The sequence below is a fragment of the Cicer arietinum genome, chromosome 4 (genome assembly GCF_000331145.2).
Source record: "Cicer arietinum cultivar CDC Frontier isolate Library 1 chromosome 4, Cicar.CDCFrontier_v2.0, whole genome shotgun sequence".
NCBI classification, from domain to species: Eukaryota; Viridiplantae; Streptophyta; class Magnoliopsida; order Fabales; family Fabaceae; genus Cicer; species Cicer arietinum.
In genome coordinates, this window is record NC_021163.2 from 9,494,200 (window position 1) to 9,510,095 (window position 15,896).

Consider the following 15,896-nt stretch of genomic DNA (forward strand, 5'->3'; position numbering starts at 1 on the left):
TATATATATATATATATATATATATATAAATTAGTGAAGAGAGAAAAATGTTAACAATAGAGTTCAAATTTATGACATTTTCTTCAATACTTTTTCGATAAATATTAACTCAATCACTGAGTTACATGTGTTTATAATTAATTTTTTTTGTTCTATTATTAATATAAAAGTATAATAAATAAAAAATGAAAAGTGTAAATTATATATATATATATATTATAATTCCGCTTTTATATATTTTAAAGTATTAAATAGAGTTAGCGTACATGGGATAAAAGTTAAGTAATGAGATTAGTGTGAAGAAGTTGAGTGTCCAAGGATTAGTTAGTGGGTCCCAAAAATATTTGTTTGCTTTATAAGTCCATCACACGCAAAAGATATACTACTTACTATACATCAAAATAATTGGCTTTTAATATGGAAAACATAAGCCACACCATATTTTTCACTTTCCAAATAAACACCCGATAATGATATTTTTTAGTACTACAAGAAAATGGACATTTAATCATCGATAGCTGGCAACTCGACAAATATGAGTGAGTGTGAATAAGTAGGGATTTTCTCCATTTAATCTTAAAAGACTTTAGTAATGAAAAAAATTGAGAGCAGAGCCAGTTCAATAATTTTGGTTTCTTCACGAAAAAAATCTAAGGATTTAATTTGTATATTCTCATGGTGTAATTTCTTTTTTTATATATGTATATATGCATTTAAATATTTTTTTGTAGATTTTAATGAAAATGTTTTATACATTAATATAAGTAAGTGACACTATGGTGTCATTTAATTAGATATTTATGTAAAAAATAAATTATATTATATAATATGTACATAAAAATTAATCTAATAAAATTATAAATCATCATTTAATTGTTAAACTACGACTCTTACAATCTAGCCTTTAAAATATATAAATAATGAATATTTTTTAAAGTATATAAAATGTATCAATTTAATTTCTAAAATATATAAAAGTTTATCATTTTAATCTTTGATATTTAAATGTCAAAATTTAAATCGGTGAATTGTATATACTTTAAGGATTCTTTATTATTGTCTATAAAAAGGGCTATTTATTATATTTATATAATTTAAAGACTAAATTGGTGATAGTGATACTACATAGATTAACTTAATAATGTAATGTTTTGTAAAAAAAAAAACTTGATAATTTATTATGTAAGAACACTACACATCTGTTTCAATTATATCATGCCAATAAATAGATAAACTTTCATGTCAAAGAAAAAAACTAATAGATAAATCCTCAATCTGATTCTTAAATATGAAACTATCTCCTATTTCAATTTTCATCTCTAAACTATAAAAATATAATAAATAATTTTTAACATTTTATTTATTTATCAAGTTTATTAGTCATCATTTTATGCAAATAATTAAAGGACTAACTTAATCGATCTAAAATATAGATTAAAAAATTATTTATTACATTTATATAGTTCATGAGCCAAATAAATGTAGGATATTGAAAGATTACTAGCCAATTGATATAATTAGATTTAACTAAATGAGTTAGAAAGAGTAAATGAACTGACTTTAATTAATTTTATAATCAATAAAAAATAGCAACATATACTGCACCCCCATTAATACACATTAACTCTCAAAGTTATATTACTTGCATGATACATATATGACTCAAATTATTGCATAGAAACCGATTAATCACACCCTCATCTACAATGTCATCCTTGCCGTGATTAAATTCTACACTTTACATTGTACAAGAAACAAGATTTTGATAGTGTTTGATATGTGTATAAACTACTAAGCATAATGGAACAAAATACTAGCTAGCTAGTAACTTCTTTTATTGCATTTTATTTACTTTCACTTTTAAATAAAATCAAAGTAGTATAATGTGTTATTCTATTTTTAATATATACCGAATATATAGAATTATTATTTTAAAGATTTCTTACGAAATTAGAAAGAACAAAGAAGATAAGGACCACCTACATATCTGCATATCATACACGCCATGTTCAAGTTATTGTTCTAATTATTGGTACCATTAATTTCCCAAATTTGGTAAAATAGAGGGAAAAGTGAAAACAATTGTTCACCATATAGTGACGGTGACAATCCTTATCGAATTCATAGGCTTTCAAACATGTGCTAAAGTTTTCAAATTTCAATGTTTCACAATCACACGCTTTGGCATGTTTTATTGTGAAAAATCATTCTCATTGACCAATAAATAAGACATTTTTTCATACACCTAAAGCCAATAAATTTGGTATCCAAAGTCCAAACGCAGCCATCAACAAATACTAGCTTAGTACTTCTACCCCAATATTAAATCCTTTTATTTTCTTTTAATAATAATTTTAATTTTCAAACGTTGACATTGAAATTTCAATAGTCTCTTTTGCGTACACCTCAATACTTTTATTTAAATTTCCTACACTTCATCTCAAACTCAATAGCCTTTACATTTGTTTTTTTCTCATTATTTCCCATGCAATTTGCAAACCACATATGAAACCACTTTCTTAGTTTCTTCACATTGAAATATTTATCCAAAAAAAAGGAAAAAGAAAAGAAAAACTCTCCAAAACATCTTCCTTAAACCTTTTCCTACAAATAAGAATCAAACATCCTTATTTCTTCCATATGACTAATTCTCAACATTCTAAATCCATGCATCTTTCATGCAATATATTTTCTCTAATTCTTCTCCTTGTTTACTTTCTTTTTGTTGGTTCTTGCTCTTCAACAAGGATAGGAATTACAAGTATGAAGATGGAGATGAATGAAAACACAGAACATATTAGGCGAAAGCATAATCCGGATTTGGTTTTCAATTTCTTACCCAAAGGAATGAGAATACCACCTTCAGGTCCTTCAATGAGGCATAACTCAGAGGTGGATTCAACACCTCATAATTGAGTTTAATAATAATCTCCTCTTTTTGCATGATTAATTTAGTTCTTCAATTTTTGGCTTTTTAATTTATGGTAAGGATCAAATGTTTGCAATTTGATACCGAGCCTAAAAGGATTTAGATCCTTTATTAAATTAAATCTCCTTAAAGGATCTGAATTTTCTTTAGCTCTATTATTCTAATTTCTTAATTATATTGTACATAAAGCATATGTTTATAATATATTAGTGCATTTTTCTTTGTATGAGAGGCGTTTGTTATTATTTTATTATTGTTGTAGTTGTTGTTTTTGACAAAATTAATTATTATTAATATTATTGTTATTGTATATTGTCCAATTGTTTTTTTGATGTTTAATTGATGATGATCAATTAATCCAAATGGTTTATATATCTTGAGTCTCAATTTTCACTATTAATTTTACTCTTGAACTAATATATATGTGTGTGTGTCATTTTTTTCAATTGAAATTGTGAGTATATACTCCCAGTTATTTCATTTGCCTCTTATGTCTAATGTGATGTAATATTTGACTTCATGGTGAGTGTACATAAATAAAAAAAGTTATTTTTTGGAACTTTTCTTAGAGATGTGTATCATAAAAAGGAAATAATGGAGATCTCAATCACAAAGTCTTCCAAGTTGCAATTTAGAAAACTTTGACGTGAGGACTGAGGAGTGTGCCTTGGCCCACTCACTTGTGATATTTGAAACTTCCACTTAATAAAAGCTTTTTGTTTTCTTCAAAACTATGTATCTTGCATTATATGACATATTTATTTTGTATATAGTTAATAATATTTGGCACATACCTGGTGTCACACTTGTAATTAGTCCAATGAGACAAACTATGGCTATGGCTGAAATCTTAAAATTGGGTCCATATTAATTATAAAACAATTATTTTGGGGCTAGCTGCATCTTGCATTTTCATTCACTATTGCCAACTGTGCTTGGAATTGTATATCAATTTCAATGAATGTAAATCCCTCAAAGAAGGGGAATTATTAGAATAAGTTATTGGAATTGTATATCAACTTCGATGCATGAGAATCCCTCAAAGCAAGGGAATTATTAGAATATAGTTCATACTTTCAATAGTTGCACAAAATTTCTTTTAAAACCAATTAAATTTCAATTTTGTCTGGTAATGAGATATTTGTCACCTTGACTACTATAGGCTGAGGGAAACTTAGGACCCCTAGCTGCATTTGTTAATGAAAAATAAATTGAATTAAATAGTGCCTCAAATTTTGCTTTATGAAACTTCTCAATTAAAAGCTTACCATGGAAATACTAGAAAGATGGACGGAAGTTCATAAATTTGTGGTGTTTCGGCTCGCTTTGGTGAGTGTCAAAATTGATTTTAGCCTATATTTGGATTGATGATTTTATGCTTGGACTCGCGTTCCAAAATCATGGTATGTCAGAAGTTATAATTTCTTTCTTTGTGTGAACGTGCGTTTCCTTCCTTCTCAACGTGCAAACAAACATCCGTTTAGTGAAAAAAATTATTAATATTTTATTTGTAATATATAAAGATATTTGTTTACTTTTAATCAAATTTGCACTTAGAGTAAAATAATCTTAATTTTAACCAAATCAGTTGCGCGAAATTAAGTCAAACACCATTTTTAACAAATATGAAGAGAGTAATTAAAAAAAATATTGGATAACTTCTTATTTAGATTTGCATTTATTATTAGATATGATTGTATTTTTTATTCTCTAATTTTATTTGTTTACGAAATTGATCATTTTGTTTTTTGAATCTCTTTGATTTTGATTTTTCTTTTCTTTAAATTTTTAAATTAAAAAATATTAATGTTAAATAGAGAATTTTAAAATAATAGAACTAATTATATAAATCGATGAAAATAAAAAAAATTAAATTACAATTAAATTTGTGCTTTATTTATTTACTAAGGTAGATGAAATAAAAAATAAAAAGGGCAGAAATCCGTTTTTCGACATCTATGCCTTGACTTCATTAGGTGTAGCACAATAGTATAGCATATCTTCAGTTCAAAGATATGTTTACAGTTTTCTTTGCTGACTTTATGTGCGCCTATTGCAAAACAATGTATCATTCGTCAATGCTATACAATATAACAAAGGTTGCGCATTTTGGACTCGTGATAACCTATTTGTAACGGTCTCTTTGAAGGATTTGGTTATTTATTGATTATTTTATCTATTAATTATTTTTTATTAATATATTTTTATTTATTATATCTTAATTTATTTAATTACTTCATTAACTATTATTAATATTAATATTTTATTAAATAAAACTTATTTTATTATTAAAATCGACTTAATTAATTATTTTCTTAAGAGTTGTACACAAACATAGGAACACACTTACAATGACATGGTGAGAGAAATATTTTATTTATGTCATTAATAAATATATCTAGCTAGAACTCCGAGATCTGATCCGTAATAGAGATGTGAACCATAATAGTGTATTATGACGTCATTTGATTCTTTTGTCCGAATTCAGACTTCACGTAGTAAGATAAGTCTTGGTTTGTTGATGTTAGACCTTTTTAAGGTGCTCTTTGTGAATAGTGCTAGCAGGTAAGTAACTAACCGAGTTTATGACTATGCAAAAAAAAGCTGCATAGAAGTTAAGCACTTTTATGCAATCAAGTTTTTTTTTATGCATTCGTCACTTATAAAAGCTGAAAATAGTAGGCTCAATTAAAATAATATTTAATCCTACAATTTATATCTCGTGTTGAGAATTTCTATCATTTGCTGATAGATTGAACAAAGAGTACAACTGATTGTCGAGAATTCCTCTATGTAACTAACCTTGAAAAAGCTCTAACAGCATTATTTTGTGGAGGGCTTGAGGCTCAAAATTGTATAGATATGATATTTCTATTCATTGTAGTGATAGATGCTACAAAACAAAATAGTAAATATCAATAATATATCAGATGCCCCGTAGTGCGTGCAAAAATGTGTTGTTTATTCCTAAATTCAGCACTAATCCCATTTTTGTTCCTAGGCTTGCATCTTTTTCAAACTGTTTTGTAACTTGTTATTCCAAAAATTACTTTATACAGGTCAACTTTTTTCAAAAGATGTTTAGTGTAGTTGAGTTATATAATTGATTGTATTTACTCACCTTTCCATCTATCTCTATTCCCCTTAGTAATGATGTTAACATTTCCCCTGTTTCTACTCGTACTCATGTGAATAATCCTTTTGTTTTAGACAATTAGCACCTCCCTTTTAGATTGATTTAGCATATAACATCACCATACCTTAGGTAGCAATAGTTGGCCAGCATAGTTTTCATATAGATACGCACAGGAATAGGTAGAATACTCCCATTGTTTCCTGTCAGTAAATGATAGTTGTGCCAAAGACACTTTGTTCAAGGTTGAGCAGCACATAATAATGATACAAGGACTTTAATTTGTCCAGAAAAGGTAATTCTAAAACTGTAGGATGTTTCCATCGAGAATACAAAACCACCACTTTGTAGCAGCAAAGAAAAAAATCAGCACTACCAAATCATCTTAGCTCTAGCATCAGCGTCACAAAGTTCCGCTCCATCTTTTAAGAAGAGTTGAAAAGACCTCAATCATGTGTTATAGCCAGACAATAAGAATTCACATACCAAAACCAGAAAAAGAAAGGCCGATTCGTACTTTGCTCCCAAGTTTACCATCAGGCATCAGCACTGAGCAGCACCTAATAGCTATACATAAGAGACATGTTGTACAAGAAAAGATGCCAAACACAGCAGAATATTTGCAATAAAATCTCAGAACCAAACTTGTGGTACTAAAGCAAATTCACGAACTCTGTTACGAGCGAAGAGAAGGAACCAGAACTTTTCCTAAGTCCAACTTGCATGCACGTAAAAACAAGTTATTTGACAATCAAAATGTTACGCTATCAGAGACATATCATCAAAATATAAGGTAAATTTGTGCCCCAACTCAAGATGAGTTTACAAGCCTATTGTGGAAACTTCTTATTCATGAGTGAAAAAAGATCTCTCAAACTTCTTGTTGAAATTCAGAAACACCATTTCACACTTTGAAGTTTATAATAGATTAAAAAAAATGAAGTTAAAAAACCTAACACCCACCCACATATATTGCATCCAGAACAATGTTAGTTTGCTCATTGTAGCTTTCTAAGACCGAAATGGAAAACATGTAGTAAGACAAGATGTTAATATAGAGAAAAAATGCATTGTGCACATGTAATAGGACAACATGAATATAGAATTTATTGGTCTCATTTATAAATCCGCTTATTGTTACCAACTACCAAGTTTGATTTGATGATTCTAAATTTAACATAACATGAAACCCCAAGCAGACAATAGTTTAATCACAGAATATTAAATTTAAACCACATAAAATTTGATAAAAGTAATCCAAATAAATGAATTTTTTTGACAGTAGTTATCAACAAAATGATAGGCGCAAGGTTTATGATTTCATAGTTTCAAGCTTATAGAAAGTCTATAAAAAAAAAAAGGAATACCGGAATTGAAAGTCAGAATTGGTATTTTATATTTCGGCCTTCCAAATTGGCATAGTAATGATTGGAAACGTCAAAGTCAAATCATGTCTTTCATAAAATGAAATAGTAAAGATTTAGGAAGTGGTGGCTGGTTTAGTGTTAGTTGTTGTCATAGATGATAAGAAAATTCACACCCTGGGTTCTCTTTTAACTGAAGCTGGTTATGGCAATAAGGCAGGATGCTATTGTCTGCAAAATCAGCAGGCATTCCTTCTAGAAGAATTCCACTCATCTCCATGGGGGGGAATGTGCAATATGAAACCAGAATAAATATCAAGTTAGTCTTACCAGAATAAATAGTGGAAAGTGTAAGCTTTCCAGGTTTGATGCCTACAAGTTAGTCTTACCCCCGATATAAAACTCCATTAGGTTTTTCACATCTCACAAAGATTGGTAAATTTAATTACTTGAGGTAGTAGTAATGAGATGGCAAACCTTGTAGGCTTTTCCACAATCAACATTCCACATGACGAAATGCTTTTGCTTTTTCAAAAAAAAAAAAATGCTGTCATTAAACTTCTCTTCCAACTTTTTGGTCTAATGAAACATTTATTTTCCCCACTTTTGCATTGTCAACTCTCACTACTGAAACTCATAGCAACAAATCCGGCAAAGAGTATGATAAAATGATTATTATTGATATAAGGAAAATACCATATTCTAAAGGTCTGAATGATAAGGAATAGAATAAAGGGTGGAATCAAAATCATGAAAAAATAACAATAAGTCATTTTTAACATTTAGCATTGAATTCGAAAGTCGAAACCCATCTCTCATCACCCCACCTGTAGGCATTTTCCAATTTCTTCACCATATTTAGAAACCTTAAATTTCATTCCATAAGTATCAAAAATTTTATATGATTTAATAGATTTGAAATATATTTATAAAAAAAATATGAAATTTGATCCGATTCAAACACTTTTTACAAAATAAGATTAAAAAAATCCAATAATATACAATATTATATAATATATTTTATAGAATTATAATACTATGTAAAAAAAAAATTAGCATCTAATATTTGTCTTTTATGGAAAAATCAAACCAAACTAATTAACATCTAATATTTGTCATCAACTATATGGGTCAAGTTGTGTTTATACTAAAGAAAAAAAAAATATTATTTTAACTGTGATTAAATCAAAACACTTCTGATAATTAAACATTCTAAAAATCATAAATAATATAATTGCATGCAAACATATTAAATTGGCTTTGAGACAAGGCAATTATTTATTCATTTTATGCGTTGAAAGTCTCACTGTATTAAAATCTTCTCCATGGTATGGAAGTTTGTTGTAGAGCACATTATTTCACACTTGTTCGCTTGATAATCCTTTATTTTTTCATACTAACAAAAGGAAGATTAATGTAGTTCAAAATATGTTATCCATTTATTCCCAAGCATCAGGGAAATCTTTCAATATGCATAATATCTTACTCGAAATGTGGACGAGATAATGAGTATCACTATATCAAGTATTTTAAATGTTCTAATCAACGTTGGCACAAGTAAATATCTTTGCATTCTCTCTATCACCGGCACATGCAAAAGATCTATCTTTAATTATATAAAAGATATAATATAAAAGAGAAATATTAGTTGGAGGAACCAAATGCTTTCTGAAGTTGGTAGAGAGGTTCTACTTAAATATGTGATATAAGTTATCCCGTCTTTTTGCATTAATGTCTTTTTCTCCCTAATTCAATAGAGAAGGATATTCAAAAGATGGTAAAATATTTTTGGTGGGGTTCTAATAAAAGGAGGTAGAAGATTAATTAATTGGATATGTTGAGATAAATTGATCATGAGAAAATAGTGGGTGGCACGGCATGAGCTTCCATGATCTATATGTTTTCAATCTAGCAATAGTGGGTGGCATGAGCTTCCATGAACTTTCGTAATAGATACTTCTTGGATGCCACTATTAGACACAACTCAAGCTATATATATATGGTGTAATATCTAGTATTGTCGGATAGTGCTAGTTGAAGGACACCATTGGAAGATTGATCACACTGGTTCCATCGATATTTGGAGCAACAATTGGTTACTTAATGTTGATAATTTAAGGATTCAAACAATTTATCTTTATGGTTGTCATTATTTACTGTGAATTAACTTATTGAGAGTAACACTAATATGTAAAAAAAATCTGTACGTTGAAAAATATTAAAGAGTAAAATTAATCTATTGTTAAATTTATAATAATTAACAATATTATTTTCAATGTGAACAACTAAATTATTTGTATGAAATTTATCATCAATTTTATGTATACGTCATATTTTGACATTTTTTATTACTTAAAATGTATTTAAAATTACTCTATCAATTAAAAATATCAAAACAATACAAATAGATCTATAATCTCTACATGTAAAGACAATAATTGCTACTTGGATAGGAGTCTCATTACCTTTTTTATCTAAAAAAACAATTCCTAAGAGTACTGAACGCATAGTTAATTTATTAAAAGGAGTAGGGTAGTGAGGAATTCGGATTCCATGGCATTGCATTGCAGTTAAGCAAAATGGATGAAGCATATTGGGAATCGGGTAGGGGTGAGTCACGGAATATCCTTAGTTTCTAGTAAAAGATCCGTGGAATCACATGAAGCGAGTGATAGATACAGTTACGAGGTCATAAATTATCGCTGGACATCAGTACCATCTTTATACCCCACACCACTACTTTTTTTTCTTAAAATATATATTAATAAAAAATAATTAAATAAAACGATAAGTATTTTGAGATAAAGAAAAATTAAGAAATGAGTAATTTAAATTTAGACTAAAAAAGAAAACAGCGACATATCACACTACATGAGTGATTGTTTTGGTCCCACACGACACTCTCTCTTTCTTTCTTTCTTTCTTTCTTTCTTAGCATCATCGTTTCTCCGTGTCTCGTTGTTTCATTTCACTGTTATAAAGATACTACTACTAGGTGTGTTTGTTCAGAGTTCTTCTGGTTCACACAATGACGGACACAACAGATGATATTGCTGAGGAAATTTCCTTTCAGAATTTCGATGATGATTGCAGGTTGCTCGGTAATCTTCTCAACGACATTCTCCACCGTGAAGTTGGTACCACCTTCGTTGACAAACTCGAAAGGATTCGAGTCCTTGCTCAGGTTTTCAAAACAAAAATATATATAACTTTTCACTTTTGCTTCTTTAAAAATTCACTACTTTTCCATCTGTTTCTTTTTATAGGATTTTGCCTTTTTATTTTTTATTTTTCTCAACAACAAAAAAATCACTGTTTTTAGTGGACTCAGTTAGTTACTATTGTTGATGCATGTTATGTGATGGGAATTCAAATTATATGAATAGTTTAGTGATAATGGATGGATGTGGAAATTGAGTAACATATTGGGGTTTCTAATTTTTGGCAGAGTGCTTGTAATATGAGGCAAGCAGGTATTGTAGACATGGCTGAGCTACTTGAGAAGCAATTGGCTTCAGAGTTGTCAAAGATGACACTGCAAGAAGCTTTCACTCTTGCTCGTGCTTTCAGCCATTATCTTACTATGATGGGTATAGCTGAAACTCACCATAGGTAACAATCCATCACTAACTATATACTATTGTTCTTTATAACTCTAATTGTTATGTTAGCTTGTAATTACTACTTTCCGAATTTCAAAATTCATTCTTGCTACTAGATACTTAGCATGTTTGAATTAACGGTAAGTTTGGCAGAATTACGGTGTGCGTATGTTTTTCAATAGTTATGCATTGTAGCTTCAACAAAATCACATTGTTACGGTGATTTCGTCATACTCACTGTGATTCCAAACACGCACAAAAAGTGAGGTAATCTCTTACAGAAATTGTGTTTTTGCAGGGTTCGTAAAGGAGGGAATATGGCACAAATTTCAAAATCTTGTGATGATGTATTTAACCAGCTTGTGCAGGGTGGAGTTTCCCCGGACGATCTTTATAACACTGTCTGCAAGCAGGTTCTTTTTTTGTTCTTTTTATTTCTATCTGCATATGCTGAGAAGCATGGAAGAAAGTTATCTTCCATTTTCACTATATTGCTTCCTTGGATTTTTGAAAATTGTGGAATCTTATCTAAGTTTTGAACTTTTCAAATCTTTAATTATTTTTGTTCTGGATAACTCTTTTCTTGTTTATTTGGAATGTAATATTTATATTGCTGGTGTTTCAACCAGTACTCCAGTTTCTTTTACATTTTGAATTTAATTTTTTTTATTTAATTTCTGTTGTTTCAGGAGGTTGAAATTGTTCTTACAGCTCATCCCACACAAATTAACCGCCGTACGCTGCAGTACAAACACATTAGAATTGCTGTGAGTTTTTGACTCTGTTTGGCCATTAAAAAAATTCCAATTGGCTTGAAGTTTTCAGATTCAAATACCATATAAGCATATGTCTCTAACTAATCCCCCCCACCATGTAGCATCTTTTGGATTATAATGATCGGCCTGATCTTAGTCCTGAAGATCGAGAAATGCTGATCGAAGATCTGGTATTTCTGCTCTACTATATTTTAACTCTTAAGTGGTAATTCCTTTTCTTGGTAATATTTCTTCCATTCTCATATGTCATATTGATTTGGCAGGTGAGAGAGATAACTTCAATATGGCAGACAGATGAGCTTAGGCGCCAAAAACCCACTCCAGTTGATGAAGCTAGAGCTGGTAAGCTTCTTGAGTATCAAGTATCATATATGTCAGCTCTTCTGGTTCACAGGAAGAGAGAATAATCATAATAATATGGCATATAAAAACTGATTGTTTATGTTTTTAATTATCAGGTTTAAATATAGTGGAGCAGTCACTCTGGAAAGCTGTTCCTCATTATTTACGTCGAGTCAGCAATGCTTTAAAGAAGGTCTATCATCTTTACTTCATAGTCAATTAGCTGTAGTTTTTCTTTTTAAGATTTGCAATACAATCTATCGTCCCTTGTGTTGCAGCATACAGGAAAGCCACTTCCACTGACTTGCACTCCCATAAAGTTTGGAACTTGGATGGGAGGTGATAGAGATGGAAATCCAAACGTGACGGCAAAGGTGAGCTCTTTTAACATGCATCCAAGTGCACACTGTCTGTACTTTACCAAGTGCATGGTTGGTTTTGTATTGGGATCTTCAAAGCCATGTTTTTGGGAGATAACGCCAAACCAAACACACTATATGTGAATTTTCTTCTCATGAAAAGCTGGAGTATTTTTAATGGTTGAGAACTTCTCCAACAGTGAAACCACATTCTTCTGTAATGTAATTATATCAGTTGACAATTTGAATGTATCACATGTGGTTTTGTCAAATGAAACTTTAATGCTTAATTCGATTGAATACTTATTTTAATAGTTTTCTTGTGGTTGTACCAGGATGTTCTTTTCTGTTTCACTTAATGAAATCTGTTGTCTGCAATTAAACAATATCATCAAATCACTCTAATGTTTTGTCCAACCTTGGGTTGGATACATGTTTCTCTTTTTGTTCCTCAGGTCACAAAAGCTGTTTCCCTTCTATCTAGATGGATGGCGATTGACCTCTATATTAGGGAAGTGGATAGCCTCAGATTCGAGCTATCTATGAATCGGTGCAGTGATAGGATGTCAAGACTGGCACATGAAATTCTAGAAGGTTTGTCAGTTGAATTTTATTTTTGGCGAGATCCTTCTTGATGCCAATGGGCTTAGCAGTCACCTTTGTTTTCTATCATGTAACTACCAAGCACTGTTCGTCAAAAGTAACATAGACTCCTTGTGCACATGCAGATTTGATTGTTTCAATAACAGTCCAGTTCAATCTTGTTACTTTGATTTGTTAGATACCATACAAGCGGCAACCATAAATGTTCACTTCAAAGCCTAACTAGTTCACATCTTTCTTCTGAAGTATCACACAAAAAATTGGACTTCTTTTATCAAATCTCATCTAATTTGATGACATAAGAATTGCTCCAACTGGCTTCATGCATGGTTTTCTGAGAGTTTTTTCTGATGTTTTGGTTTAATACAGTGAAAAAATGTTAAGATGTTTGATATGAACTAGACTGTAGCATAGATATCTATTCTATTTGGTGATGCCGTGGGGCTTGATATTTCTCTAGGAACTGCTCTATTAGTAGTTACTGTTATATTTCATAATTATGTTTGATACCATTATTATCCACTTCTAAGAGTTGATGGTCACTCCTTCCTTGACAGAAGCTAAAGATGAGAATCGCCGCGAGAGTTGGAATCAATCCATGAATAGAAGTCAATCACTTCCAACACAACTTCCAGCTAGAGCTCATTTACCCCATTTACCCTCTTTCGCTGGTACACATAATAGTTTTTATTATTTCTGTCTAGTTATTTGAGCATACAGTATGTCTCTGATATCAATTTTTTTTGTTTTCTAGAACCTCACAGTTTTTTTATTTTTTATTTTCTTTTGTTCTTCTGACACTCTAATGACCAGTTGAATAATGCCCCTTTCTGATTGCATTGAAAAATGAATATTAGGAATCCCTCCAATCCTAAACATAACTTCTATTTTGTTATGCATGAGGAAGGAGGATATATTTAATTCATTATGTTCTTCATGTAGAAAATGGCGAATCTCAGCATCCTAGACTTGACATTCCAGGACCTGATCACAAGGTAGATCATTTCAGTGATTGTGGGATTTCTGAATTCTCCTAGCATGCTAGATAATGTATATTTTTTTATCGATAGGATGGTGGGATTTCTCCAAGTTCAAGTGCATTTACAAATGGAAATCCCAGTATTCAAGTATCAGTAACAGGTTCCGCAAATTCCAGTGCTGCTTCAGCTGCAATTCCATCTTCTCCTACTTTCAATTCCAGTCAACCACTTTCGCAGAGGAAATTGTTTACAGAATCCCAAACAGGAAAGTCCACTTTTCAGAAGCTTTTAGAACCACAGCTCCCTCAACTTCCTGGAATTGCTCCTTATAGAGTTGTCCTGGGAAATGTAAAGGATAAGGTATTGCTTCAGATTGAATTCCAGTGATGAGCACTTAAAAAATCGTACATCTTCTCCGTTGTAAGCTAGCAATTTGAAATTGAAATCGTCATTCTAATAAATGCATGCATTTTGTGTTCAGCTTGAAAAAAGCCGTAGACGGTTAGAACTTCTTCTTGAGGATGTTGCATGTGATTATGATCCTTTGGATTATTATGAAACAGCTGACCAGCTTTTGGAACCTCTGCTCCTCTGTTATGAATCTCTGGTATTCTTTCTGCTTCCCTCTTTTCCCCGAAGGGTTGTTCTGTCCACACTCCACCATTGCTATTTAACTCTCCATGTCTTCAGCAATCATGTGGATCTGGGGTGCTAGCTGATGGTCGACTTGCTGATCTCATTCGTAGAGTTGCTACCTTTGGAATGGTTTTAATGAAGCTTGACTTACGCCAGGTCTGATTTATCTTCTATGTTTATCATTGCTTGAGTAATCAACTATGACCTGAAACTAGCCATTTTACAGGAATCTGGGAGACATGCCGAAACGCTTGATGCAATTACAATGTATTTGGATATGGGTACTTACAGTGAATGGGATGAAGAAAAGAAACTGGAATTCTTAACAAGAGAACTCAAAGGGAAGAGGCCACTAGTTCCTGTTAGTATAGAGGTGAGAAAATTAAGAGTTTTTAGTATACTAAGCACTTGTTTAATAAGCTGTTAGCTGTATATCTTGTCGGGTCGGGAAGCTATTGTGTCTATTTTAGAAAAGGAAGGATGTTAAAATCAGAGTTGAAAAGGAAGAATATTCTTTTTTAATTTCTATATGATTCCGTGAATCTTGACTAGTTGTATAACCACAATTGTGTATTTGTAATCCTTTGGGTTGAAGGGTGGAATAGGAACCTTCTTTTTAGTCCCACCCGGGGACCCCGAATTTGTTTTTTCTTCTGGGAATTACAGTTACCAACACTCGTTGAGAAACTTAAGTATTAAATTTCCTATTTTGCTGACAAAAACACCCTCATTGCTCATCCAAAGATTCCCCATATCATCAATTCCATCTTTCAATAACAAATACATAAAAAATAATCTGTCAAATTTCGAAGTTATAATATTGGAGAATCGATTCAATGTGAAAATTGACATCGAAAGACCCAATTGAAGTAATATTAATAGACCATTTTGATGTATTAATCATCATAGAACCAAACTAAATTTTTATTCAAATGAAAAAAACCTTGATCTGCTGCATCATTCCAATCCTTTTCTGTTTTATTTTGTGCACTTTTTTCAAATTCTAATTATGGCTATAAATATCTAATTTCGATGTCTCAATTATTTCTGAAAATGCAGCCAAAGTTTTCAACTAGTGGTGTTCTAAAGTAATCAATAGTTCAACTACTTGTGATCATTTCAATGTTCCTGGCTGTTTCTGATTGCCATTTTGATTTTTTTTTAGGTTCCTG

The 15,896-nt window shown here is 30.8% G+C and overlaps 1 protein-coding gene across 1 annotated transcript in view; it reads left to right on the forward strand.

Moving 5' to 3' along the window:
• The first annotated feature begins 10,313 nt into the window (after positions 1–10,313).
• LOC101496857 (phosphoenolpyruvate carboxylase 4) overlaps positions 10,314–15,896 on the forward strand; it is an 8,722-nt gene continuing 3,139 nt past the window's right edge. The window contains exons 1-15 of the mRNA XM_004496157.4: positions 10,314–10,610; positions 10,875–11,038; positions 11,327–11,441; positions 11,718–11,795; positions 11,906–11,974; positions 12,068–12,146; positions 12,263–12,339; positions 12,425–12,520; positions 12,961–13,099; positions 13,666–13,779; positions 14,051–14,103; positions 14,179–14,448; positions 14,570–14,695; positions 14,779–14,880; positions 14,951–15,099. Coding sequence (XP_004496214.1) covers positions 10,455–10,610; positions 10,875–11,038; positions 11,327–11,441; positions 11,718–11,795; positions 11,906–11,974; positions 12,068–12,146; positions 12,263–12,339; positions 12,425–12,520; positions 12,961–13,099; positions 13,666–13,779; positions 14,051–14,103; positions 14,179–14,448; positions 14,570–14,695; positions 14,779–14,880; positions 14,951–15,099 — 1,787 coding nt within the window. The 5' untranslated portion in view covers positions 10,314–10,454. The remainder of the gene's footprint in view (positions 10,611–10,874; positions 11,039–11,326; positions 11,442–11,717; positions 11,796–11,905; positions 11,975–12,067; positions 12,147–12,262; positions 12,340–12,424; positions 12,521–12,960; positions 13,100–13,665; positions 13,780–14,050; positions 14,104–14,178; positions 14,449–14,569; positions 14,696–14,778; positions 14,881–14,950; positions 15,100–15,896) is intronic.